Raw genomic sequence first — 26289 nt, forward strand, 5'->3', positions numbered from 1 at the left:
GACCACCATTAGGACAGGGCTTCAGATCTGCAGCCAAGTATCTCCAGTAAACCTCTTCATCTTAAATCTTAGCAGGTGTGTTCATAAGAGATAAGAAGTTTTCTTACTTTAAAGGCTGAGACCTCACTGACACATGCTTTACGGTCTATAACTGAACCATGTTTCGCTCCACCTTCAGCAAAGGAAAAATACTATTAAAAAATGTGTATACGAGTATGAGTCTAAAATGAAAATTTCAGGGTAATACTCTAGAAATTGGAACTATGAAAACAAGTTTTATTATTATTTTCAGGTCAGCTGATGTGAAACTGAAATAACCTTTATCAAAATTATGTTGACACAGTATTTCAACAAGTTTATACCATCTTTTTCATCTAGTTATTTTAATACAGCTTGTTTTCATATCTTTATGCATTTGGGGGCAGGAAGTGGTGGAAGATACTTTACTAGCTGGGGTGGGAAGTGGAGGATATCTTAGATACCAAGTTCATTCAACTAGTTGCCTATGCATATACAACGAAGTGAAGAAATAAAAGGCAGTACATGAGAGAGACTACAATCTCATTTTGGAAACTGCTAAAAGAACGTTTACTTTTTGTTTTATTAGCAATTGGAATATACACAAAAGAGAAGAATCGCATATTTCCTGCCCTAATGGTTTGTTCGGAAGTGCAGTAACTATTCTCAGGCTTTCCTCAGTATTTTGAACAAATGCCACAATTTGATCTCAAAGACATTGAAAAAGAGCATCTCTTCATTTTCTGCAGCCTAGAAGACCAAATAGGACCGTTGGGCTCAGGAGAGTGGAATTCAGCCTCTGGCCCATAGACTGACCTCAGGAAAGCTACCTCATCTCTCCAAGAAACTTCAGCTTTGCTGCTTGTTTGGGCTGGCTGGGGTCTTGTGAATGCCGTGCGCAGAGGTACAAATTTCAACATGAGAAATTACAAGTGCTCCTTCCCGGAACAAACATTTTCTGAATGATGGGCTTAAGCCCCATTACATAAAGAAGAACTCTGCTCCCCTGCACTGATTGGATACTCTTAATTGCAAGGGTTTGGAGCAAAATTATTTTTTTTCCTCTCAGTGGACTCTACCCAAGAGGTCCAAGCAATGGAGGGCCTGCCTGAGACCCTGAGCTCCCGCAGATATGCTGGAGTGACAGAGGAGCCTTAGCTCACAGATCTCTCTTCCGTGTTTTCTGGAGATCGGTTTCAGCTGTCCCCACTCACAGCGTTGGCTGTTGCAGTTCTTCTGAGATAGGACAATTCCCCACATTCACTACACAGGCACTAGGGAGAGACTTTTTACTTCATAATACTTCTGATCAATGGATAGGGACAGGAAAAAGTAATGCACAAGTGTCTGAGAAACCACGAGAAAGATGTTTGTAACTGGGGACAAAGAGAACTGATGGAGCACAGTTTGACTCAGGATGAGTAGGAACAACTAGAAGAAGAAAGACCTCTACAGAACTCTGTGAGCAGTATGAGAGCTTTGACATAATAGAAGTTGTTGAGTTGGAGGTATTTAGAAATAGGAATGACTTGATCAAAACTTTTGGCATAGCAAAAGCCTATGCATAGACTGTGGAGATGTTAAGAAGAAAACCAAACAGCTGAAGAGGAGGATCAGAGATCAAAGTAAAAAAACAAATTCACCTGGGACTGCTATCTTCTACTCCGGTAGACACCCCCTACAGAGAGCTCAGGGTGTTCAGTAGCAATTTGGAGGCACTTCATAAACTTTCTTATGAGACATGTTGCCCATAGAAGCACAAAAGAGAACCTGAACTTTGTTACGTTATAGTCAGACTTATTTTTAGACAAATAAAATATTTTAAAGGGGCATCTTTTTATATGAACTAAATAGTTGGAGTACTAGAGAGTAAATTGCTAAAGCAAAAATTCTGCAATATTCATTCTGGCATAACTTTATTTGAAGTAGGTTAGTGCAGATCAGGTAGAAAGGCATGAAAGCCATCCAGTGGCTAATATTTGGTCTCACAATCAAGCACTGCTACCAAAGCCTTCAAACAGAATATCTGGGCTATTTTACCTCATCCGGAATGAGGAATTGGAAACAAAGACCTATGCTAACATTCACAAATGTACTTAATTTTCTTTTACCTGATACCCAATTATATGTTTTAAAATCTGGGGGATAAATTTTCCATCTTCTGTTTGTGGATGGAACTGGTTTATAGCTGTTTATCTGATTTGTTTATAATTCAGTAGGAAGGATTTGGAAATTAGATTTATCTTTCAGAGAAAGTTATTACAGAGGAATGAAGCAGTTTGGAACAGAAATAATAAACAAGGATATGTATTCATCTTAGCAATACTGACCTTGCAGGAAATTAATTTATGTTTCTGGGTAATTCCAGGGAAAACTTTACTAAATAATATACAGCTTGTTACTGAAATACATTGTATAAGTATAAATATTTGGAGTTAACTAAACAGTTTGAGCATTTGTATTGGGACCCAATCCAGCCTTGTGGTGTTAAGGCTGCTTAGTCTTCACCTAGCAGCACTTTTTTAGGATGGAATCCTAAAATCATAGCCAAAGTCTAGAAACACATTGATACATGCTTTTGGAAATTACAGTCTTCCAGGAAAATAAACAGAAGCTGGCAATTCTTCTCCTCAGGACAGTCTGCAAGTACCAGGGTTGAGCCCAGAATCTGCTGAAATACATTTTTCTTTTGTCCACTAGCAATTGAAGTTATAAAACTTTCCTTTTAGCTGAATTCTGGACAATATTTTTTAAACTTCGCCTATGCCAGATTTTTCCTGATTTGAAAAAAGAAAATTAACTGTGAGAGAGATCTGGATAGTCTTTAGAAATAATACAATCAAACATAGCCATACTGTCACCATATCCATACATACCTAATGAGATTCGAGGAAGAAAATAGTCCTTTCTGTGTGCAGTTTTTTCCGAGTAACCCCATATCCATTTTGCTGCAGTAGCCATACCAGCGCAAACTTGTGAGCAATGTTGAAGTCTGAGAAGAAGTATCCCATGTTCCCATACCAATATGGAAGCTATTGGTTCTTTCTATCAAGGTACTCACTGATCACTGTAGAAAGCAACATGTTGCCAAATGACTAATAGGTGTTGCTTAATCAGTTACTTCCCATTTATTGGTAAGTAACAAGAAGCTTTCTGGGGATGGCATTCACACACTATGCCAAATCATTAATGACACTCATACAAGGACAGCTTCCCTTCAGGGAATATCCTTTAGGATATGTTTATACACACACCCATGCTCTTGAGCCAGAGGCTTTTCAGTCCTAACAGTACCTGCAAAAGACATTCCTCCTTCGTGTCCTCTCTACTTGAGATGAGAGGAAACCTGTTTCTCCTGAGTGTGTTTTGCCTGTAGCCTTACACCTCAGAGTATCATTCTTCAAGTCCCTTTGCAAAACAGTATATTGCTTTTCCTTTAAGGAGGTATATTGTCTTTTTCCTTTACATCCTGCCCACTTTTTGTTCCATAACTTTGCAATGTTCAGCCTGTGTAAGGGGTTGTGTTAAACGGACATTCCTTGCATTTGTTTGGCTTAGGAGAGCATGATATTCCACAGGAATATCACATCTATGCTGCCAAGAGCTAATAAAGAGCATCTTGGAAGTTCTTTTAGTTCTATCTCTGGCGCAGGCGAGCCATGCTGCAGAGAGTAACTGATTGCTAATGCAAATTTTGTTTTGGAAGTAGTGAAATACTGTGAGTATTCCTGATAATGCTGCAAGTCTTTGGAGCTCCTGTTGTGAATATTATTTTAAACTTCAAGGATGAGGGGACTCCTAGACTGTATAAGGTATGTTATACCTAATCAATTTATGGAATAAGCGGTGTAAGAATCAATCTATTTTCCAAATAAAACATCAATCTAAATGGATCTTTCTCTGCTTACTAGTTTGGGAACACAGTGTACCATGGACTTGGCTAATACATATTACTAGTTGTTGTTTCTACCCTTTAATAAAATCTTTTGAGGTTGATATGATTTCAGTTTTCTGTTTCCTTACAATTAAGTGAACACCAAAAAGTGCTTAAGCAAACTTAAAATGGCAAATATATAATCATTAAAAATTATTAATAATCCTGCCAGTCAACAAGAAATAAATGTGCACTTCAAACTAGTAAACAAGATATTTGCTAATGTCTATACATTTACACAAAGTGTATGAAAATCCAAAGCACAAATTAAAACCAAAACTAATGTGAAAAAAAATTAACTAAAAGGCAGAGTTTTGATGCTGCCTGCCCTTTTCCTGATTTTTGTTTCTTTACCTTTCAGTCACTTCTAACACATTTTGGGTAAAGCTGTAGAGGAGTTAAATAAACAGGGATTATTTGCCTCATTTCTTCATCTCCCAGGGAATCGCTTCACATCAGGTTACTGAGGATGATTCTGGAGAAGGAACTTGCCCTTTTCCTGTTAACTACCTGCAGAAGAACCAGCAAAGACAAATTTGCTTATTAAAACTGTTGGAACAGAAAGAATACCTAAAAACCATCAGGATTTCCACATTAATCCAATACCCTGTCTCTGACAGCAGCAAACAGCAAATAATGTAGAGAAGAGTATAAAAACAGCACAAAGACAGTTGGTCTTTCATAAGTATTCTCCCAGAATCCAGTGACTTGCATTTAACATATTTCCTAAGCCAATGGTAACATTTTTGTACTTAACCCTCTGTGGGTTTTTCTTCCATTAATTTGATCAATATCTAACCTGTATAAACTTTCAGGAACCCCAGCATCCTCTGGAAAGGTCTATGCATTGTGTGAAAAAAGTAGCTCTTTTGGTGGTTTAATGTCATGTCCTAACTAGTTTTTTCTATTGAGAGAGAGTAGTAGCAATCTTTCATTATTCATCTTCCTGCTACCCACACATGTCCCCTGGAATACCATTTAAAAATCTGTACTTTATTAGCTCACTCTCAATCTTCTGCAACAAATTTTAAGTAAGAAATTGCACACTGTTGTTAGCAGCTTGGATCTTTCACTTGGTAATTCCTTTAGGATCCTTTGGGAATATTGCCAGAGCTGGTAGTTACTGTTCTTTTTGTCTCTTTGTTCTGTAACTTCTACCAAAATCTTTACTAGAGACAGATTTTCCTGAAACACTGATTATAAGCAAGGGTTTACCAAGGTGAGCTCTCTAGACTCCTTCACTGTGATCACAGATGCAAGGAATCCATTTAATTTTCCTTCTATGTCTTATTTTTTTAAAAGTCTGATGTACTTTGATCCTCTATTGGCTGTACTGACACTCCAGTAGACTTGTTGCTTCTGATGCGTTTGAGAAAGATTTTACTATTAGTACTGATGCCATTTGGAAGCTCATCTCCTGTCCTATTCTGCTTGTTTACATGTAATGTGTGAAGTTTTATGATTTTCTGGTTTTCCTCATTTAGGCACATTTTCAGCTTTTGAAAGGTTCTTCCTTTTTTCCAGTAACCTCCCCTACCCTTCTGTTCAGCCATGCTGGATTTTTTTTGGTCTTTCTAAAATTGGATGCACTTGCCCCGAATCCCTATGTGGTATCTTTGAATAGTCTCTGCTACCTGCCAGAGTGTTACCCTGTGACTATCCTTTTTATTGACCTTCCTCCTCTGCATGCAAATCTTTTTGAAAATAAGAGGAACAGCATTCTTGTTTATGTATCTCCTACCACAACTGAAAATGACACCAATGCCTTACCCAGACATCACTTATCCCTTAACCCAAGAGGCCCAGGGGAATCAGACTCCACAGAAAGTGACAGTGTCAAGTATCATCCTATACACCTTGTATGGAATACATCATCATTCCATGAACATTTATTGCGTTTCATCATTTCATGAGCAACCATCTATGTCTTCAGATTTGTGCTACCTCCTTGAATTTGATTCTTCCCTTCTGTATCCTTTCTGCAGCATCATGTCTTCATCATTCTTTCCATCAGCATTAACATAATCAATGCACTTATCCCTTGGCAGAATGGCAAGCCCTTCGTATTTCAGAGTAGCTACAAGAAAACAGAAAAAAAACCCAACCATTCATTTTCAGAAACACATAATTCTTTCCAGAAATAACAGAAAGGCTGTTCATTTCAAATTCAGTTAGGCAAGTGACCTCTACGAGCAATATATTCAAAACAAAGTAGTAATGAAGTTGCTGTGGCTACTGCGGTCAGAATCTTAGTCACTGGGTAATTTGAAATCCTGATATTGACCACACATTGGGCTCCCCAGGTAAGTCAGCATCATGGCTTGACAAGTGGGAGCTGGCAAATGACCTTAAGAAGCTGTTGAGGGAAAAAAGAGTAAAATTACTACCAAACGCTATCTAGTGCCCAGCCAGTACAAGGTGGATAGACAGCAGAGCAGAAAGGCCAGATGAAAAAATGAACAGTGAGAACACAAGTAGATGACACTTTGAATCTGAGTCCTGTAATTCATCACCATACCACAACCAAAATGCAGAACAGTAGCATAGGGTGATGAGTAGCAGTTAAGGGACAGAACTTCAGCAAAGACTTAGAGAATGTGTGAGCTGGGGGCTGTTTCAGCAATAGAGAAGAAGAAAATCAGTAATACCAACATGTAAATTTAGTATTGCATGAAACCTGGTGTTAGCATTTCATCTTTCCTGTCTTCCTGTGCCACTTACGGACTGAGATACTTCTAGTGAGTACATGCAGTTAGTTCAAGCATAATGTAATTTGAAGCTCATTTACTTTAGAGCAGCCCAGGCAATCAAAGCTCTGTCATGAAAGCTGTTTTGCAAATAAAAAAAAACCATCAACATTAAAGGTTTATTACCAATCGGCATATGCAAATGCATTAAGAAAAAGAGGGGGAAAGTGGAATGACTAGGAAGGGAAAGTGCACTGTGTGTGCTCTTACTATGCTCTATTTGGGCAGAATGTCACATTTCACTATACCCCAAAAATATAAAAATAAAGTAAACCTTAAAATCTCTGTAGGCAATTGCTCATAATCATCTTCTAGGACATTCTGAACTTGTTCCTTTGTGTTGGGTTCTTGTCTTGTTTTAAATGCTTTTTGCCCTGTGCCATTGCTGACAACTGTGGAAGGAATATGTAAAATCTCATCAAAATCTGAAAAATAGGACATTACATCCACTCCAGTCATTTTTCTCCCACGTAAATCACTACGTAAGGTGAAAGGTAATAAAGATTGAGCACCATTGTATTTCCATAGCTTGACCTTAGTATTAAATCCTATGACTGGTGAGTCAGTTTCTGTCTGGTTTTTTGACATTTGCCTCTCACTAATCATTCTGCACAATTCCATTAAAAACAGTATATATTAAAGCAGCGAAATTACATCTCTTAGGATTAATTTCTAAGCTTCCAACCCAAAATAGCTTTGCAACTGGGGAAAAGTTGAATTGGCATTTCAGTTCAGCAGGCGTGGTTAGCTAATTGCTGGCATATTTAGTTAGTGCTTATCATTCCTCAGTATATGAAATGCCCTACACTATAGGTACTATAAGATACTTAAAAAAGGAGAAGACTGTGCCATCATTCCTCTGATGATCATAAGCCCAGCCAGCTATGTGCTCACCTCAAAAAGAGCAGTGTGATTTATAGAAATTTTAGGTTGGAGCAGTATTTACATGGTTTCAAGCCAAGCGCTTGACTGTGTTCCCAGCTGAAGCCAATGGGACTGTTGTCATTGCTCTCAAAGTGAACAGGGTTGGGCCACAAATGCAGGATTAAGGCTAACAAGCCAACATCCAGTTTCTCTTGAGGGTTCCATGATTCCAGTCTGAGCTTCCTCAATACCCACTTCAGCTACACAAACCCAAGGCCACTCAACACACCTCTAGAATCAGAGCAAGCGATCTCAGAGTTAGTTTCTCAGGACTTACAAGTTGTTAAAGAATGATTCAGGAAATATGGGGCAAGATGCAGCCCAAAAACATACTTTTTTTTCCAGCAAGATGTGAGCATCTAGGGCCTACAAGCACTTTATTACATCTATTTAAAGCCATAGTTGTTAAGACACATCTGTTGTGTAATACCACAGCAATGCACTGGCCCAGGAAGTGGGAAATGTGGGTTTCCAGAGCCATGTAAGCCTGAAAGGGTTTGAACATACAGCTCCTGGCTGTCCGATCTACTCTCTCTGCTCAAATGCATCCTCCATGTCTCCTCTTGAAGCTGGACCATGAATCTGGCTGTCATTTTCCATCCATTTCTAACAACTTTCAAAGCAAGTAGCTCATATCAACCAAAGAGAAAGTATCAAAGATGCCATCTCCACACGACAAAGCACACCTTTGTTCCTAGTATTTCGTTTTGCACAAATGCCCATCTTTCTTCACCCACTAACACTAGCAGCCTGTATGACAACTTTTCTGTTTAACTTGGGCGCCTGAAGTGGGTGGTATTGATTTTGTCTGTGGAACATTCCTGTGGATTACAGGGGCTTGTTTTGTCAACATGTATTTCTTTTACCCTCCTGCTATGTGGGAAAATTCCTCATACAAACTTCAGTAATCCATTCCTGATCAGAGCATCGTTCAGATCGCATTACACTGAACAATTAGGCTTCAATTACTACCTTATGCTGTTGAATTTTTGTCTTAATGGAGACAGCAATTTTCATTTGTTTAGAAGTTTGATTACACTAAAGATTAAGTTTCTCCTTTCATGTCTCCTGGGTATACTTGAGCTAAGCAAGAGAAATCAAGTCCCATATTGATAACTACACTGAAATCTCATCTCCTTTCTGAATTTTTGCTTTATGTATAACCCATTAGGCTGTTGGTTATTCAGAGGTTTTGGCACAATAATGTTCTGGATTTCTAAGGTATGCCAAGCTTCAGTCTTCTTCCTGAAGTGTCGGAAAAAAACCCCATGGTATAAACAACATTCTATCCTAAAGATACAAAACCTTAACAATCAAAGCAACCTCAAGCTGTAACTTACTCTGACTAAGAATTCACTATATATGTACTTGGCTGTATTAAAAGACCTAAAATCCTTCAGAATTAGCACTCTAATGTACCAAGACTAGGGGTGGCCTGGATTTTTCATCTCCTTTTTAATCACCCTTTAGTACAAGCCTTAATGTTTCATTTTCCACTGTTTCTGGAGAAGAGCCCAGTACAGGGCTCTTGACACAAATACTCCCAGATTACCAAAAAATGAAGATCCAGATCCAGCTTTTGTAAATTGGCCTAAAATCTGTTTTGTACCAAGAAAAGGTCCCACTGAGTGAAAAATCTTCAGAAAGTAGAGCCTGGTAGAGACTTTTTTTTCCCCCTCTAGCAAAATCTATGGTTGTTTTGAAAAGCCCCAAATGAAAAAAATTATACAAAAGCTAAATATTTGTATTTCTGGCAAAAAATAGACCTATTTTTGATGGAAAACAGGTATTTTCCACAAAGGTGTGCACTTTGTATAGAGAATTACTTTTTCTGTGTAAAAAGTCAAAAAACTCCAGCAACCAATTTTCTGTAGAACAGTTTTAAAGGTTTGGAGGGGGACTACTTACCACAAGGTAGGATACGGGCTTGGGAAAAGACCTCTAGAAAAGCCTGGCCTCCTGTTTGTGCACGGGAACACAACACAAAATCCTTTTCACTGGCTGATCAAATTCTACCAAATTCAAACTCTTCTTTTTTTGCCCTCACTGTTAAAATATTTGTCCAGAACAGCTATCTGGATATCAATCTATGCATTTACTCTCACCTAGGTTAATCCACCTGTTTTTTTGCCAAATTTCCTTAGTCTACATAGTTCCTTTCCTGGCAACATATTTCATCTCGGTTTATATTTTAGCAGGCGATTGAACCAAGTGTTCTCTAAAATACTTAGGTTTTCATTTATTTGCTGTGCACCTTCTAAATTAATCGTTCTTGGCTGTGGATTGCTAAATTTATATGCAACACTCCAGATAAGATCTGACCGATCCTTTGCGTGTTAGTTAGCCTCATTACTTTTCTACCTCTACCAGCAAGTATCTCTCCCATATGTGTTAAGATCACAGCTATTTTTCACAGCCATGTCACATTAATATTCGTATTTGCCACACACTGACTTGTACACACAGGACATCCTGCTATTGCACTTTAGCTTATGGTGGAAACACTTGCTCTTTAGCACATGACCTTCCATTTTGCTTTGTTTTATTTCCAGCTTTTTTCTAGTACTTCATTTTCAGTTGTTCCAGTTCTGTAGGATATCCACATACTGCTTACTATTGACAACACCTTGAATCATTAGCAAATTTTGTTTTGTCAATAATGAAAACAATTGCTAAAAATAATAAAATAGGACCCCAGCATGATCTCTGAGGAGCTTTGCTGCTATTTCCTTTTATCCTCCTATTTACACATCAGCATTATTTGTCAGGTTCATTTAACCACATTTTGGCCAAAGGGATTTTTCATTAACCTCCATCATTTCAATTTTAACTAGCAGTTTCTATGGCACTGTATCAAATACTTTACTGACAGCTGTCTAGAATAAATCTAGTGCCTTTTCTTTGTATAGTAAGACAATTTCTTACTTTTTCTCGGTAAAGAAAAGTATTGAATCAAGCTGATACTGACTTCTCTTGATAAATACTATTTGTATTTTATTCTATTTTCCATTTGTTTTCCCTTCTGCACGTATTCTTCTCTACTTTTCTGAAGCCTTGCCTGCCACTTTCTCAGTTGTTTTTTGTTTTGTTTTGGGGGTTTTTCTGCAGTTTTTGAGTTTTGCCTCTAGCATTTTGTGGCAAAGTCTACCCTTTAAATTGTACAAAAAAACATTATCATCATAATAACTAATCATTACAAAACCCCTAAAAATAATAGGCAAAATTTTCCTTTCATTGCATAAGAATAAAAAATACATCAGAATAAAAAGATTAGATGTCTTCATGGCCAGTAAAAGACTCAAAGCCCACTGATCAAGCCTGGAGCTTTGTAGCATATTGTGGCTAAAATTACATTAGCCAAGTATTTTCCATTATGCCAGATACCCAAATAATTTATTTTATATTTAATTTATAAACTTAAAAGATCAGATTCTGCTTCACCTATATACGTGAATGTAACAGAATACTTACTAATGGAATGCGTTCAATAAGTATTAATGAAAGGACTTGCCAGAATGGGCCCTTTCTCTTGCCTATAATGGAAATAGGAAAAATAGAATACCCTAGAAATTGGAGAGGTTTATTATACTGAAGGGACTTCTCTTGCTCTTTTGAAATTACAAAAGATGCGGGAGTCTTACAAATTTGAGGGAGAGGTGATAAAATTGCATACTTCACACGTAGTATTATAGACTACATGCTGTGTCTTTGTGAAAAATGTCCCTGTGCCATATCCTGACCGAAGACTTCACGGTTGTAGACATCTCTTTAAACAAGCAGTTTAAAAGTCCTGGGCTTAACATACCAAAAAGAAAAGTCTATTTTCATAGAATTTCTTTGTGCTTCTAATCTGCAAAGACCTATTTTTGAGTAGTCAAGCTACCTGCAGATTACAGAAAGACCACTCTGAAGAGTTCTTCATATCGCTATGTTGTTGGTTAGGAATATGCACTGTTTCGGTGCATTTGGCATGCTGAGGTTGGTAAATTACCATTTTGCAGGCTACAGCAAAAAAAGCAGTTTGTGGAGCAGTTTGTGCACCACCAGTAAAAGACATGCTCTCAGCTACAGCATGAAGCTACTACAGCGGGGCACTGTTGGGGATGCTGAAATGGAAGAGAATTAAAAAGTTGAGGTGACCCTTAAAGATAGCTTTTTCTTAGAAAACTCTCCCTCTGCATGGTATTGCTTCTTTTTCTAAGAAACAAGTATAAGGTTCAAGTAAGATGATCAGTAACAACAGAAGAAGTTCAAAATAACTAGAACTTTTTGAACACTTGCTGGAGTTGCAGACAAAATACATTGGTGAGGTTTTTTTGTTTATTCAGAGAATCTACATTTCACCTTATCCTCTTTACTGCAGCTACTACATTTGGTGCAGGAGGGTCAGCTGCTGGACAGTAGCAACCCTACACTGCTGCTGAAAGGGGGGTGTGTAGCCCTATGTCCCCCGGCACCTGCCCAAGATCTGGATTCCCATTGTCATAAGCAGGACACACGCTGTTTGCTCCACTCAGGCCTGGCACCTTCTTTGATATGCTTCCATCTGATCATTGAAAGAGGCTCAATAGGATCATTCATGTTAATAGTTACTGATGCTAAAATTTTGGGAAACTTTAATCTTCTTCCATATAAAAGGTCCAAACAGCGTGTACATTAAAGTCACAATTTCTTTTTCCTGGAAACCCTCTCTAACCTCTATTTCCATGGCTGAGGAATCTTAAGTATCTGGAATTCTGGGGGCGGGGTGGCGTGGAAAGCCTAACAAAATGCAGGATGACAGTAGAGAGTGCCTTTGGGAGATTTGCGAATATCTGACGAAGACCTAGTGTCTTTGCTAAGTGTGAAGACTTAGGAAGTGCATTCCTTTTGCAATGGGAGTTAGTACAGAATTCTGCATAAAGTGAAAGCAAAAAATCTCTCTACAGTCTTGAAAGCAGGACTCAAAACATGGGAAATAACTTGAGCAGCTCAAGAGATGGCCACCCTTGGAAAAGGCATGTTATCCAAGACATCTTGTACACATGCTCTGAGGGAAACCCTTCTAAGTTTTTCATGTGGTTCAGGTATTTCTGGCAACTGTATGTTATTGCATTGTGTAAACAGTAATTTTTAGATGATTGAACAAAAGTCAACCTCCTTTTAAACAATGAAAGCAATAGTTTTTTAGTCTTTATACACATGACATGAATATGATTTGTGGATAGAACACAAGTTGTCAAAACATCTTGAACTCCACAAACAATTTAAATAAGGATTAAGCTAAAATGGGAATGGATGACATTGCTTCAGTATGGAAAGCCTGACCAAAATCACATCAGCTACTTTATTGCCAACACTGTGTATTAGAGGATTCCGAAGAAACAGATAGCCAGACAGAAGGTACTTGCTACTTCTAACCGCACTGGCATGTACCTTTCTTTGCAGCTAGACTTATCTAACAGCTGGAATTGGAGCAAACCTTTTGGCTTCTGCATATGCTGTGGGAGCAGAGAGCCTGCGGTACCTTGGCACTGCTTGCCACTACGTCCATTACCTGCTGCTGAACTTTTGATTTCAGCTTTTACTGCCCTCACTGTTAACGCTCAGGCTCTGCTGAATTCAAAACAGTATCTATTTCAATCAAACTGCATTTACTTTTCTACCAGCTTTATTGTGAAGAGAGGATGAATTTCTCTCCATGTTTGGACTCCATCCTTTTCTTCCATGTCTGTGCAGTCCTCCTGTGCCTCATGGATAGCTCCACAAAATCCCTCTTTGTTCTTTCCTTTGAACTTGACAGGTTGTTCTCGGAAATGGCATCAAATCTACACTGACTGTCTAAATTTATATGACTCCTTGGCTCCTTCATAACCCTATCCATTCTTTGCTGAATAAAAGCATCAGTCTCATTCTTATATATATCTATATAATACATAGACATATATAACATAAATATACACCATTCATATATATGAAACAGCTGGTTTAGTTCCATTCTTGTTCTTTTTCCCCCCTCTGCTTCTGCTATAACAGGACTCTGAACTGTGCTATGTTTAAGTGAAAAGAATTTGAACCACATTTTATGGGTTTCATCCATCAATAATTTGTATTCTCTTCAGGAAAAAAAAAAAGTACTTAGCTATATCTAAAAAAATATTACTATTTGATGCATCTCTTTCATCTGATGTCTCTTTCATGTCAGAGTCACTGGGAATAGCGACAGAAGAAACGGCTGAGAAATAACTGATGATTTTTCTTTTCACCTAAAAATGCTGATTCATTGCAAACAAAACATCACAAAAATCTGACTCTGGACAATCTTCTTACAGAAAAGGTGCAAGTTTCAAAACTTTTTTTGCCAGTTGTGGGATATGTGGACTGCCTACTACCCAAGATACTAGTTTCTGTCATTCCACAGAAGGAATAATGATGACAGTTCCCAAGACTCTTTCTACACAGCATGTTAATACTAATTCATTAGTTGGTTTCCCAGGCTACTCAGCTTCAATAGCCTAATGAATCATCTGCTCAAGGAATCAAACACTGGGTTTTGGTGTCTGGCAACTCTTGTGTCCTCAGCAGCTGGGGCAGTGCTGCTGGTGGACAGTCTGTCTGACAGCTCCTCCACACACAGACTGCTGTTGAGTCTACTGCTGAAGTAGCTGAAGAGCCTTCTTGGCATGTATAAATTTCACTCATGAGAGTGACTGCTTTCTTAGCAGGATGCCAGTCATTACAACGTGGAAAAAAAACCCACCCCAAACTTGTAAAGAGAAGACAGAAAGGATTTTTCCAAAGCCTTGCAATAATGATAAGACATCAAGTTCTTGTGAAAGATAAGATTTAAAAAATGGTTTTGAGAAATGGTTTGGAAAAGACCTACGGCTCTTAAGAAATTGCAAGGAGCGCGCCCAGGCTGCACGTGTCAATAACCAGGAGCCTGCAGAGGAACCTCAGGCATCGGTGTCGGGAACCAGCGGGGTTCCGCTGTGCAATTCTCCATTTCCAAGAGGTTTGACCTGAGAGGCTGCCCAGGAATCTCAGAGCTAGCGGCAGAACCAGGTTCTTCTCCAACCCAGCTGTTTCAGGAGTAGGTGCAATTTGGCATTTCAGTACACCTGTCGCGTACAGATCAAAGTCAGTCCAAAGGGGTACTATTTTCTGTCACAACAAAAGTATTTTCGTTACTTAATCATATGCTATCCTACAAGAAGTTTTTCTTTCTGCATTGTTTCCCTCTGCTCTCAGCATGCAGGTTATAACACTGCTCATTATGGCTTGTGGTATTTCTTTTTAATGATATCACAGGTTATAATCAGGTCTTTCTTCCCAATATATGAAAACAAGTTTTGCAAATGCATTTAAAAATGTGAAAAGTCTCTTCAGCTTTCTTGCAGAAGTGTCCTTGGTTTGCTTATAGCTGGTTATTTTGGGTGGCATATGACTATTTAGGAGAGTCTTACGTTGCCCACTCAGTCCCTTTTCACACACAGTACTTAAATTACAGCACATACAATACAGGGGAAAGACAACTACTTTATTCTCATTCTCAGCTTTTAAACCAGCATACAAACTCAGCTTTTTCTACAGAAGCCATGGGCTAACATAAATGTCACTTAATTATATATCTTATATGCCTTGTGAGGCGAACCCAAGATCCACACCTGGTGTAAACTGCCAAGCAACCACACCGAGTTGCCTTCAACTTGGTCCTCTGTTGAGACCTCGAAAAAGAAGCAGCTTGAGGGGAAGAAAGATTTTGTGATACAGTTGCTGATCCACCCGGTGACAAGACTGACCCTGCCAGGGATCATTTCACTTACCCCGCATCGGGGGGCGGGGGTCGTGTGTGTCTGTCCGCGCTCGGTTACCTCAGCGGTTTCACGGCGCTCCGGTGCCGGCTCCGCCAGGCTGCCCGGACGGGCACCCAGGCCCTGCTGCGTGTGAACCCATGAGAAGGGGCTCCCCCGGCACACCGAGCCAGGCAGAGAGGGGTAAATGCCGTCCGTAAGCCGGCGGCAGCCCGGGGTGGCGGGGGAGCACCTGCGGGGGGCTGGGACGGGCGGGGGGCGTCCCGGCGGCGGGGAGCGGCTCGCACCTCTTATGGGGGGAGCAACCGCGGCAGGGAGAGGGAGGAGGAGAAAAGGAAGCCGAGGAGAGGGGCTGAGGAGAAGCGGGAGGGAAGGGAGCCAGGATCTAGAGGAGGAGCTGAGTGCAGAGAGGCGGTGGGCAGGGGCTCAGTCGGGCCGGGAGCTGACGGCCGCCGGAGCGGCGGGCAGGAGGCGGCCGGGGCAGGTGCGGGAGGCGCCTGCAGCCACAGGGCGGCAGCCGCCCGCGGGGCCGGGGGCTCGGCTGGGCGCGGCGGCGGCCCCCGGGCCCTATGGTGCCGCGGCGGGACCCGGCCCCTGCTCGCCGCCTTAGAAAGGGGCCCGCGGAGCGGCGCGGGGCAGCGGAGCCTGCCGGCCCCGGCATTCGCCTGGCATGAGGAACCTGCCGGTCCTCCTCCTCTCCCTCTGCTGGAGCCTGGGGCGGGTAAGTCACCCCGCGCTCGCCGCCGGGAGCAGGGTAAAACTGGCCCCTCCAGACCGCGGACGGGGTGACCCCTGCGGCTGTTCCCGCCGCCCCCGTCCCTGGGGTGCCTGCGCGGAGCCCCGCGGGCTGGGGGTGCCTCACAGCTTCCCCCGTTCCCGGCCGCGGCGGCGGGGGGCTCAGCGGCAGCCGTAGCAGGTGCGGACACTTCGGCCCCACCGCGCTCACTTCGGGAGACAAGCGACGCCCGCCGCTCGCCCTCACCGGGCGCCCCGGGCAGGGCTCTTGCAGAGGGGAGCGCTCCTCAGCCGCCACCGGGCCGGACGCGCAGACTGGGGGCGCCGGCGCCCCGCACGCCCGGGCGGTCCTCGGGGGCCGGGACGGCTCCGCCCCGGCGGGGCCGCGCGGCTGGGCCCGTCCCCACCCCGGCGGAGCGGCGCTGGGGCGGCCGGGCCGTGGGTCGGGGGGGGGCTTTGCTCTGCGCTGTCCGCCGGAGCTGTCAAAGCTCTGCCCGTTGCGGCTGGAGGATCGCTGGCAGCCGTCATGTGGGGGAAAGCTGCCGCGTGGTTAAATTCTCCTACCGCCTAACAACGTGCAAAGCACTCAAGAGTAGTAAAGTCGTCAAATTTAGGGCGTCTGTTGTTAACGTGTTTGTATTTTTTAAGCATCTCTTTGGTTATTTGTAGAACTCTGTAACGTTGCTGGCAACGCGATTTACGAAAAAATAAAAAAATCTGCCCTATAAATGTTTCCATCTTTTTTTACTGTAAGTTCAAAATAACATCGCTTCCACCAAAAGTCGGGAAGCTGCACTGAAGGTAAATGTAAGCCGCTTTTGTCAGAAGAAATGTTTTTCCAGTCAAACTGCTTTTCTGGATGACTGTGAAACTGCTAAATCCGCAGGGAGACCCCCCAGCCAGACCCCCGGCTCGCTGTGCCTGAACCTGTGCAGTGTGCTCAGTACTCGGTGGTTACAAAGGGTATCCTACCCTTGGGAAAGCAGAGGGAAAGGTGGATGAGCACCAGCCCTGAAAGGTGGAGAGTGCCCTCAAAATCCATTTTGGGGTTCTTGATGTGTTTAGGGATGTGGTCAGTGCCACAAAGTCTCGAACCCTAAATCTCTTTAGCTTGGTGAAGTACATGTGAATGAAACGGGTGTATGTATTAGAACAAAGTATGTTACAGTGCGGCAGGTGTCCCAGGTTTGGAAAGTAATGCCTTACCTTTGGGTCCTAACAAATTTATATTCTCAAAGTAACCATCACTATTAGGTCACTGGTACTGGGAAGCTTGCAGTTCTTTTGGAAGTATGAGAGACAGAGAAGTCACTTTGGCAGGTTTCTTAATTGTAGTAGCTGCTTTTATTTATCCCTCATTTAATTAACGTTTATATTTACTGGCATCTAACTTTCCAAGACCCAGTAATTATAATACTTTTTGATGAGTAGATCTACTCTCAGTTACCAAATGTTTCCAACAGGGAAAAAAAATATTAAAAAACTGTTACGTGAAAGGGAAAATGCAATTGAAACTATTATGTATACATGGGACTTTATTTTACATGGCAGCTATCTTGCAAGTAGATAATACATAACAAAACACATAAATTTTCAGTATAACACAGAATTTCTTTTATAAGTATTAGAAGTCCTTATTTCTGTTAAGGATTTGTACAAATTCACTTTAAAAAGAAAAAAAATCTGCCCTGAAAACATACAATTTCAATAGTCAATGTAGAGAAAAGATGGGGGAAAAGGAGTAAGGTTCTGATGTTGTAGATGGTGAAATGAGACATTTGGAGAAGAGACAGATTTTCTTGAGTTTTCATAAGAGCTCCTGCTGTTATGCTTATGGCTATTACACTGTATTTTTAAAAGTTGTGCAAATGGCTTGCCCACAAGGAGACTGCAGAATAACTAGGTCCTCAGTCCTAACTCTGGGTCCTAGTTTCTGGGTCAAAGATCACAGCTTAATTACTACCATTTAAAAAAAAAATACTGTCTCATGAATCAGAGATTATTACCAGATCCTATTATTAAGTATCTCCTGAAAAAAAAATTAAGACAGAAACTTGGAGAGAGCCCACACTTTTCTTGGTAACAAGCATGAGGGTGACTGAAGTATTGCATATTCACATTTTATTTCATTATGATGTTATTTCATTTGAGCTAATCTCACTGTCCTTTCAGCTCTGGTGAAGTTTCCTACTGTCCCATTTGTCACCTGCTACAGTCATTTCTCCCATGCAGTCCCTTACAGACTCCATGTGTTTCTCATTTAGGCTCTGTCTGCCTCTTTGAATCTACCTGTCTTCAGTACAACTTCACAGCGTCTTGTTTCTTTCCCCTACATCCCTGTCTCTTCCTGTGGACATAAATAGCCTTTTCTGAAAACCAAGGAACTGGGGGCAGGGCTCTAAATCAGTTAAAGGCAATAGTGCTTTCATTTTTAAAGGAGTAGGGTTTTCTTCCAGTGTAGCGCTTGCTTGAATCAAATAATCATGTTCTGGGGCCTTCAGGAGATAAAATATACATGGCTGAAAAGGGAAGAAAAGCAAAATTTACCATGTCAAAGAGAATGCAGTTTGATCGGTTTTAGTGTTCTGTGATTTGTATTAAACTTTCAGCTGCCTAACTTACTACAAAAGCAAAAAAAGCAAACGTGTTTTCTTTTTCAGTTTAACTCAGTTTTTCTTGGAGGAAAAAGTCTCATGAAACAGTATTGGTGAATGCACTAGAAAGTTAAATATTTTCTTGTAAATTACAGTTGGCCTTGAAATGCTACGGGAAGGACCAGTGAATGCTCTAGTAGCTTATTTTAACATTTTGTTTTGAAAAGTCAATGTGTGAGAAGCTAAAATGGGCAATGACTGTGTCTCTAAAATGCCTAGCAAATACTTGGGCAAAGCCAGTGCCAGTTAAAGCTGTGGCTTTCATTATTGGTAGTTGCATCCTTCATAAAGCATTTTAATTCATCTGTCGAGATCCTGGCCTATTTTTTAATTTGACACAGGTGAATGGTGTCCATCCGGAGTGCAGATTTCAGCTGGAGATTCACAAGGAAGAAACAAGGTGCATGGAACTTCTAAAGAATGTAAAGCCGGTGGACTACAAAGGTAAGAAAAGATAAGCTGTGATGTAGGGACGACTGGAGTATTCAGAATTTTCTCCCTTTACCCTATTTGCTGTTGTGGTTGCAGTTGCCATATTTGTCTGTACTTATAGTTTTATGTATTTTAGAATTTATGCAGATTTTGCATTAAAGGTACACCTGCAGCAAACGTGTTGTGAGAGGTGTGCCAGGTGCTAGGCACACACTGGGTGGGACACTAGATGGGAGCAAATGCATTCACATGTTTTAGCTGTTGCTGCTAGTATTTTCTGACTAGTGGAGAAGCTGCAGGCTGGTGGTGACAGGACCAGCAGAAAGAACAAGTCTGAAGAAAGGCTGAAAGCCTTGGATCCAAGCATCTCTCTCTAGCTATGGTCAGAAGTAAGGTTACAGTGGCAGGAATAATCACTGGGTTTCCCAGGCAGAAGATGTTTCAGACGTAACATCAGATTCACACACAGAGTACCATGGAGTCATGCAAAGGGAAAACTGGAGAGCAACGTTACATCTCTGTTAGTTTATTGGTTTTATTTTCTCTAAATAGAAAGATAAATATATACATACAAATATGGCCAATTGTAATTTAATAGAAGAAAGAAGGAAGATGTAGTTTATTATTTTTTAACTTTAGATTTTACTAATTTCCTTGCTACATTTTCATGACTATAAAATAAGATTATGAAAAAAATGACATTTTTTCTTGGGAGTTAGAGCTACTGATAGAGCCATTTGATCAGCAAGCAAAATATGAAGGCAACAAACAAATCCAGACAGCCAAATGAAAAGCAAATCTGTAACATTAAAGTAGCAAGGGAAAAACTTTGCTAAAAATTTTTGGCTTTTTAGGAAAGCTGGAAGCGTGTATTTATTTTTTAATGACAAAGGTATTGATGTTTTATAATTAGTTACCGTTCGTTAAATTGTATGCCAGAACTTCTGAGCAGAAAGGAGTCTCTACACACCTGCTGGTGCGAAAGTAGAAGTGCTTCTTGGAGTGCTTCATTTGCTGGTGACAGGTGAAATACTGAAAGGAAGGGTGGACTTTCAGTGAGACTTAGATAAAGGGGAAAGAAAGTTTAGATCTAAAGAAAACTGGATTTTTTTTTCAGTTCAAACTACAATTTCGATTTTTACAAAGTAACATCACACCTAAAACTAATTATTAAATTTCTGCTAAATGATCTTTAAGTGGCTGGAAGTATTTAATTTCAAATTGGTTCCACAAAGCCCTAAACCTCATCGGTGTCCTGCCTTTTGCTATGGTAGTCCAGGTATGTATAATCTCAGAATAACTGGGCTCCTTGGAATACCACAGCTCTTGCAGTGCAGTTGTTTTCCTTTGGCTGAACTAGGTGATACATAGTGTATTTGTTTGTTCATATTCGGTCCGTTTTGAATGTGCTCCGAAGATTACTATGGTACCTCGGGGACCTGCCATCTGCGGTGCCCTTTGAGCATAAACATGAATCCCAACTCACGATACTTTCTCCACCTGTCTTCTTGATGTAAATGTGTAACTCACTCAGTGCATAGTCTAGTACCAATTTGTATACACTAAAATAATTAAAAGGATCATCAGCAGTTTGTATGTTATGATAATTCCTCCTTTTTATTACTCAAGATCGGTAATTAGAAAAATTATAATAACAGTTACAAATTTACATGGAGATCTCTCCAAGCAAAATCTTAGTGGAATAAATCTTCTACATTTAAATTTTTTTATTTATATGACTGGTGAAGAGAGATGGCTGTTAAATAAATAACACTGGTGTAAAGCCAGATGGAGAAATAATTAGTAGCCCAGCTTAATGAATTAAATCTTGAATTAATAAATTCACTGTTGGCTATTATACAGCTTTGAAATTCAAGCTTTCTTCAAGATCCACTTTTGTGATCCAGACTCTGGCCCGCTCCAAGGGTATTCTTGTGATGCACACCAGTTTTATTTTGGGTTCCCTAGGGGAAGAAAGAAGTTTTCTGTCAAAATTTTCTTCACAGCCTCTTTTCACTGGAAAAGAGGGGTGCCTCCTGAAGGCAAACTGCTGTGGAAGAACTTCACGTCTTAGGAAGAGACAGCGTGTCTGATGGTGTTGATTCAGCCCCGCAGGTAGTGATAAAACAGCAGTGGAAGGACTTACACATTTAATTGAATGCCTGGCTGAATCTAGGGGTATATTTCATTTTGTCAGAGACATAAATAAAGTCCCTGTGGTAATGAACCCTTAAAAACTGTATGTTTAATGTTACAGGAGAATTTATCCTATGTTTCACGTTACAGATACCTTTACCAAGAGCCTGTTCAGAAGAGCCTACATTAAATATATGCATTTGCATTTCCAAAAATACCCATTCTCTATGTGTCCTTATTTTCCTGATAAACTCTCTGTATTCATACAAAGATGTGAGGAGTATTTTGAACAGAGACTTGCAGATTGTCACAGTGACACTCTGACTGCTGATAAAGAAGAATTACTAATGAAAATTGGCAAGCTGGAACTAGTCCAAGTCCTGGCTCCACACCTAAAACTTGTAGTACTTTTGAAACATAATTCATTACAAGAAATTCACAAATCCTATTTCACTTTTTCCTGAATTGGAAAGGTGGTTATGCAGCCTTTGTCAAGCTTTTCTAACTTTAGTATTTGCTACCTGCCTTAGAAAAGCTATCATGAAATCTATGAAGGTCCTGTCTAGAATTTGGAAATAAAGGTTTACTGAGATTTTCCACTATCTCAGTGAAAGGCCAAGGCCTCCCCTATCAATGTAAGTGGGATTTTTTTCATTAAATTCTTGGGCACCTGAGAAGCCTTCACACCTCTGTGTAACATGCTCCAGAATTCGGCTGGCGTGCACAGCTACTGAATTTGAAGGATCCAAATTTACGGGACAGGCAATTTCTCCTTTGTCATAGATGCCAATTACGTATTTAATACCTTATCTAATACTTCTCAGCTCCCAGTTAGGGAGACATAAAGGAAAGATTTAGTGGTGATTGTGGTTTGTTTTGTTTTTACGTAATAAAATGATGTTACCTTACCTGAGCTGCCTCATTACATGGGCTGAAGAATTTCACTGAGTAATTTTTGGAGCACACCTAAAATCACTGACTATGAAATCTGTGAAGGACTTTCTGACTTCATGGCTGAATAAAGCAATAGTGTGTTTTGCAGGGAAACACTGTATAAATACTGTGTAAACATCCTTTGAACAATGCTAAGGATATGTTAGAACTGGAGGACCCAGTTTGTCTAAATTCTGCTCATTTGCCAATGCCAAACTGTTAGACATCTGGACCTCCTGCTTTGCACCCTTTGGGGGATTTTCAGGCATTAGCACATACTCTTCCATTAGTGGAGAGCATTACACTCCATTTAGGGAAGAAAGTCATTCTCCAAAGATCTGTAGCAGTGCCTTCCTCTCTGTAGTGCTCTAGCAATTCTAGTTGTTTATCTTATGAAGACTGCATTAGCTTCTGTCTGCATTTATTTTCTTCTTTGCTTCTATAATTTGACACCTGAGGTATGGATGCACCTTAGCTGGAAGCCTAGCAGAGATTTTTTTTTTGCATACTCATTTTTGGAGGGCAGATGAATTGCATTCTAAATAGCTTATAATAGCTACGAACTTTGATGTCTACGTGGAAAAACACTGGTTTACTTTTTACTTACTACCCACAGCTTGTCCCAATAGAGAGGTCCCAATAAAAGTGATTGAAAATACATAAAAATTGGCCCACTGCAAATTTCTGTCTTTATTATTTAGAATTTTTCCTTATAAAGTAATTGTCTCATTTCTGTTCACCTTTAGTGAAATCTTATGGTAAAAAGTGTTAAAACTCAGTCAGTAGACTTTATAACAGGGTTCTACAACAAAAAGTTTGAAAAAGATTTTATTATGAAAAAATGAAGTCTAGGATTTTTTTATTCATTTTGGACTGAGTGGCTGCACAGTTATATGAGTCTTCTTGGCTCTTGCTTTCCAAAATGTGTTTTTGTGAGACCCCATATGCCAGATGACATTTTTAATTTTAGATATGACATCTTAACTTTGAGGAAGGGATGTAGATGGAAGGAGAAATATCTTTGGAAGAATTTCATAAATCTCTCAGTGAGGCTTCATAATGCAGCTAGTAATGGGAAATTAAAACAGACAGGACTACCAAAATGACACTCTTACTTATTCATAAATTTAAAGAAAGAGGGACCAATATTGCTATATAATCCAGTCTCCTGGATTAGGCTGCCAGTAGAATTTCACTCAGTGATTCCAGTGCTGAGCTCATGATCTTGTGAGTGAAACAGAGCACATTTTTCTGAAAGCTCTTCAGAATAGTGGGATGCATATTCAAATGTTGGACCCGTGGGAAGTTGTCCAAAACTTAGTTTATCCAACTAACCTCTGCTGTTAAGGTTATTTCTCCAGTAAGAAAGGTGCCTGTTTTGCTGTCCAAACCCACACGTACGCACACACATATATCTCTGTATTGCACAAAAGGACTGACGTAGTATAACAAAACCAACATGACGATCACTCTCGCCTCCATGTCAGTAAACTGGAGACACACAAAGCCAGATGAGACCTTTCTTTTGTTACATGAAAAGGAATCTCTTCAAGGTTTCCCCTTTCTTAATCCACCCAATCTCGTCAGGGTCTTCTGTCAGTTTTTGTTTGGTCTTTCAGCTATTTCCTCTGTAAAATAAGTCAGTAGTTCAGGCTGCGATGCTCTTTAGTTATCTGAGGTAGCATTGAAAGTAGAATTACATGAGAGAGTGGGATCATGGAACTTCCTTTCATGTAGCAGCAGGAGCTCTTGGCAGGACAACTTTAGCTTTCTTGAATCTCTGTGCTGCTGCTTTTCTAGCTGTAGTAAGACATATTGCTACTTTTTGGTTCATGCGTTTGTTGTTTTTTTTTTATGAGGGGAGCTAAAGGGGCTGCTTTGAATGTTTGTCTATTTTGGCTTCCGTTACTTGAAGTGTCATCGTTAATGACACTACATAAAACTGATCGTCCTTGTGGTGTTCACGATGTCTGGGCTTTGTGGAAGCTATACTTAATTATCTGAGGGCAGAAGAGAGGCAGAGCTGGCTCATCTTTTGAGGAGGCTGGGCGATAGGTGAGAAAGAACCTTGAATGAAAGGAGTTGTCTACTGAAAAATAACCAACAGGAAATCAACATTGAAGACCAAGAAAATGTCCTCATCAGCTCTATTCAAAAATCTGACATAATAAAGGTTACTAAGAGTGAAAATAACAAACTTTTTTGGAAAGAAGAAAGGCAATACGTAGCCACAGATACATTCTACAGTTTTGAAGGTCTGAAATTTCTACCCCCTCAAAACATGAATAGCAATTCAACAGTCAACATTAATAAATGGCATTTGGAGCCCTGAAAAGGAAAACTGCACAGCCAGTGAATTTATTGTGTTTTTCAGAAGATTCTGAAAGAAATACTGCCCCGCATAGTTTTGCACTTGAGTCCTGATAAAGACATCTGTGGCCATGGCAGCCCGCTCTCCATGATATCCAGAGTTCAAATACCACAAGGCAGCCACCTTGAATACCAAAGCACTAAAAAAGCTCCAGCTAATACAACAAATAGCACATGGGTTAGGCATAATCCAAACTAACGGAAATACGCGGTTCCAATACTTTACAGAGACCATTAGTATTTTGTGGTGGTTTATATAAACAGAAGATTGAGATTTAATAGTAGCTTTTAAAGAATGTGTAGCATGTCTAAATTGGAGCAATGCGAAGATGAAGGTACCTCTTACTGCTTTGACTATACACCCATTAATATCTTTGCACTATAATGGAAAATAGTTTTCTTATGGTAAGGTTAGAGTGCGGTCCAGTCATACAGAAGTAAATGCTCTTGCCTCCAAAGAACATTTTGAGTAATTGGAAAGCAGGATTTACTTGCTGAAGAATTTGGATGGAAATATGTTTTCTTTTTCAGAGGATTTTTTCCAAAGTTTTTAGCAATTTCTGTATTTCCTCATGGAACCCTAAAAATAGGTAAATTCCATTAAAAAATATAATTGGCTTATAGATTTTTGATTCTCTAACAGGAAACTGCTCTTCAGAAGAGAAATAAGGCATTTCTTTTGAAATATTTCATTTAGTGAAAAGTCAGTAGTACCCTAGAAATCTCGGTAAGCACATTTTTGCCATGCCTGGTAATAGGAGTGGCTTTTGAAAACCTATAAACTGCAATCATTTTAGGTGAATATGAGATAAACTCTAATGGTTTCATCATTCTGTGTAACTAGTTACACCTGATGTGTACTGTAGACTTCCAAAATTCTACATGCTGTGTAGGAGTAGTTTTTGTTGACTGGCAATTAAAAAGTTTACATTTGCATTTCTTCAGTATTCCTGACTAATCAGAGCTTGTATACACTACACAATTTCACAACAGCGCTTTAGTTCAACATAAGCATATTGGAGCTGCAGTTTGCAGCCAGTGTTTTGGTTTTCACACGGGTGCAGGTTGGCAGCTCCTTGCAGAGGGGGATTGGGGGCTGGTGGGCAGGCAGGGCAGGCAGGGCAGGCAGAGCCTGTCCCACCAGCAGCCAAGGCAGCCAAAGGGCAGCCACGGCCCCCCCCAGCCCGGGGCATTGGGCACCTCCAGGGGTAGGGACAGCTGTGGACGTTAGCCTGCAGGGCAGGGGTCAGGATCTGGCCTGATGCAGGGGACCAGGGTCGAACACAGCCCTAGGATGGCCGGGCAGGGCCGTAGTGGTGGGCGGGTGCCCAGGCAGAAGGTGGCACAGGTGCTGCTGTGGCAAAGCTGGTCAGGTGCCCCATACCACCGCTGGAGGCCCAGACCTGAGCTTAGATGGGACCCTGGACAGGGGAGTGAGGCGGGACAGGGACGTTAAGGCCTATTAGTGTGCTCAGGGCCCAGACAAAAAGTAGATGACAAATAACTTCAGCAAACTAGCTTGAGGCCATAGTATTTTTGCTACCGTCTTATTCCTATTACCACTTTAAGCAGTTTTGCTGTGGCTTTGCTTCCACTTTGCTAGCTCGCTATTT

At 40.5% G+C, this 26289-nt stretch overlaps 1 protein-coding gene and 1 long non-coding RNA gene across 4 annotated transcripts in view; one reads left to right on the top strand and one right to left on the bottom strand.

Moving 5' to 3' along the window:
* Positions 1 to 255: 255 nt before the first annotated feature.
* Positions 256 to 15719, bottom strand: LOC130148147 (uncharacterized). 2 transcript variants are annotated; one of them, XR_008821480.1, is made up of 6 exons: positions 15429 to 15719; positions 6974 to 7091; positions 5897 to 6029; positions 4307 to 4462; positions 2895 to 3085; positions 256 to 2795 (listed from the first exon to the last, which is right to left on the bottom strand). It is a non-coding gene; the product is annotated as an uncharacterized LOC130148147 (long non-coding RNA). The 2 variants fall into 2 exon arrangements; XR_008821479.1 differs by having other exon boundaries at positions 2895 to 4462.
* Positions 15720 to 15817: 98 nt separating this feature from the next.
* The window catches only part of VIPR2 (vasoactive intestinal peptide receptor 2), a 57099-nt gene continuing 46627 nt past the window's right edge, over positions 15818 to 26289 (top strand). Inside the window, exons 1-2 of one of the 2 annotated variants that reach the window (XM_056336389.1) lie at positions 15818 to 16137; positions 19147 to 19249. In XM_056336389.1, the coding sequence (XP_056192364.1) occupies positions 16087 to 16137; positions 19147 to 19249 (154 nt within the window). In that variant the 5' untranslated portion in view covers positions 15818 to 16086. The remainder of the gene's footprint in view (positions 16138 to 19146; positions 19250 to 26289) is intronic. The other variant, XM_056336390.1, reaches the window with a different exon arrangement.

The sequence above is a fragment of the Falco biarmicus genome, chromosome 4 (assembly GCF_023638135.1).
Source record: "Falco biarmicus isolate bFalBia1 chromosome 4, bFalBia1.pri, whole genome shotgun sequence".
NCBI classification, from domain to species: Eukaryota; Metazoa; Chordata; class Aves; order Falconiformes; family Falconidae; genus Falco; species Falco biarmicus.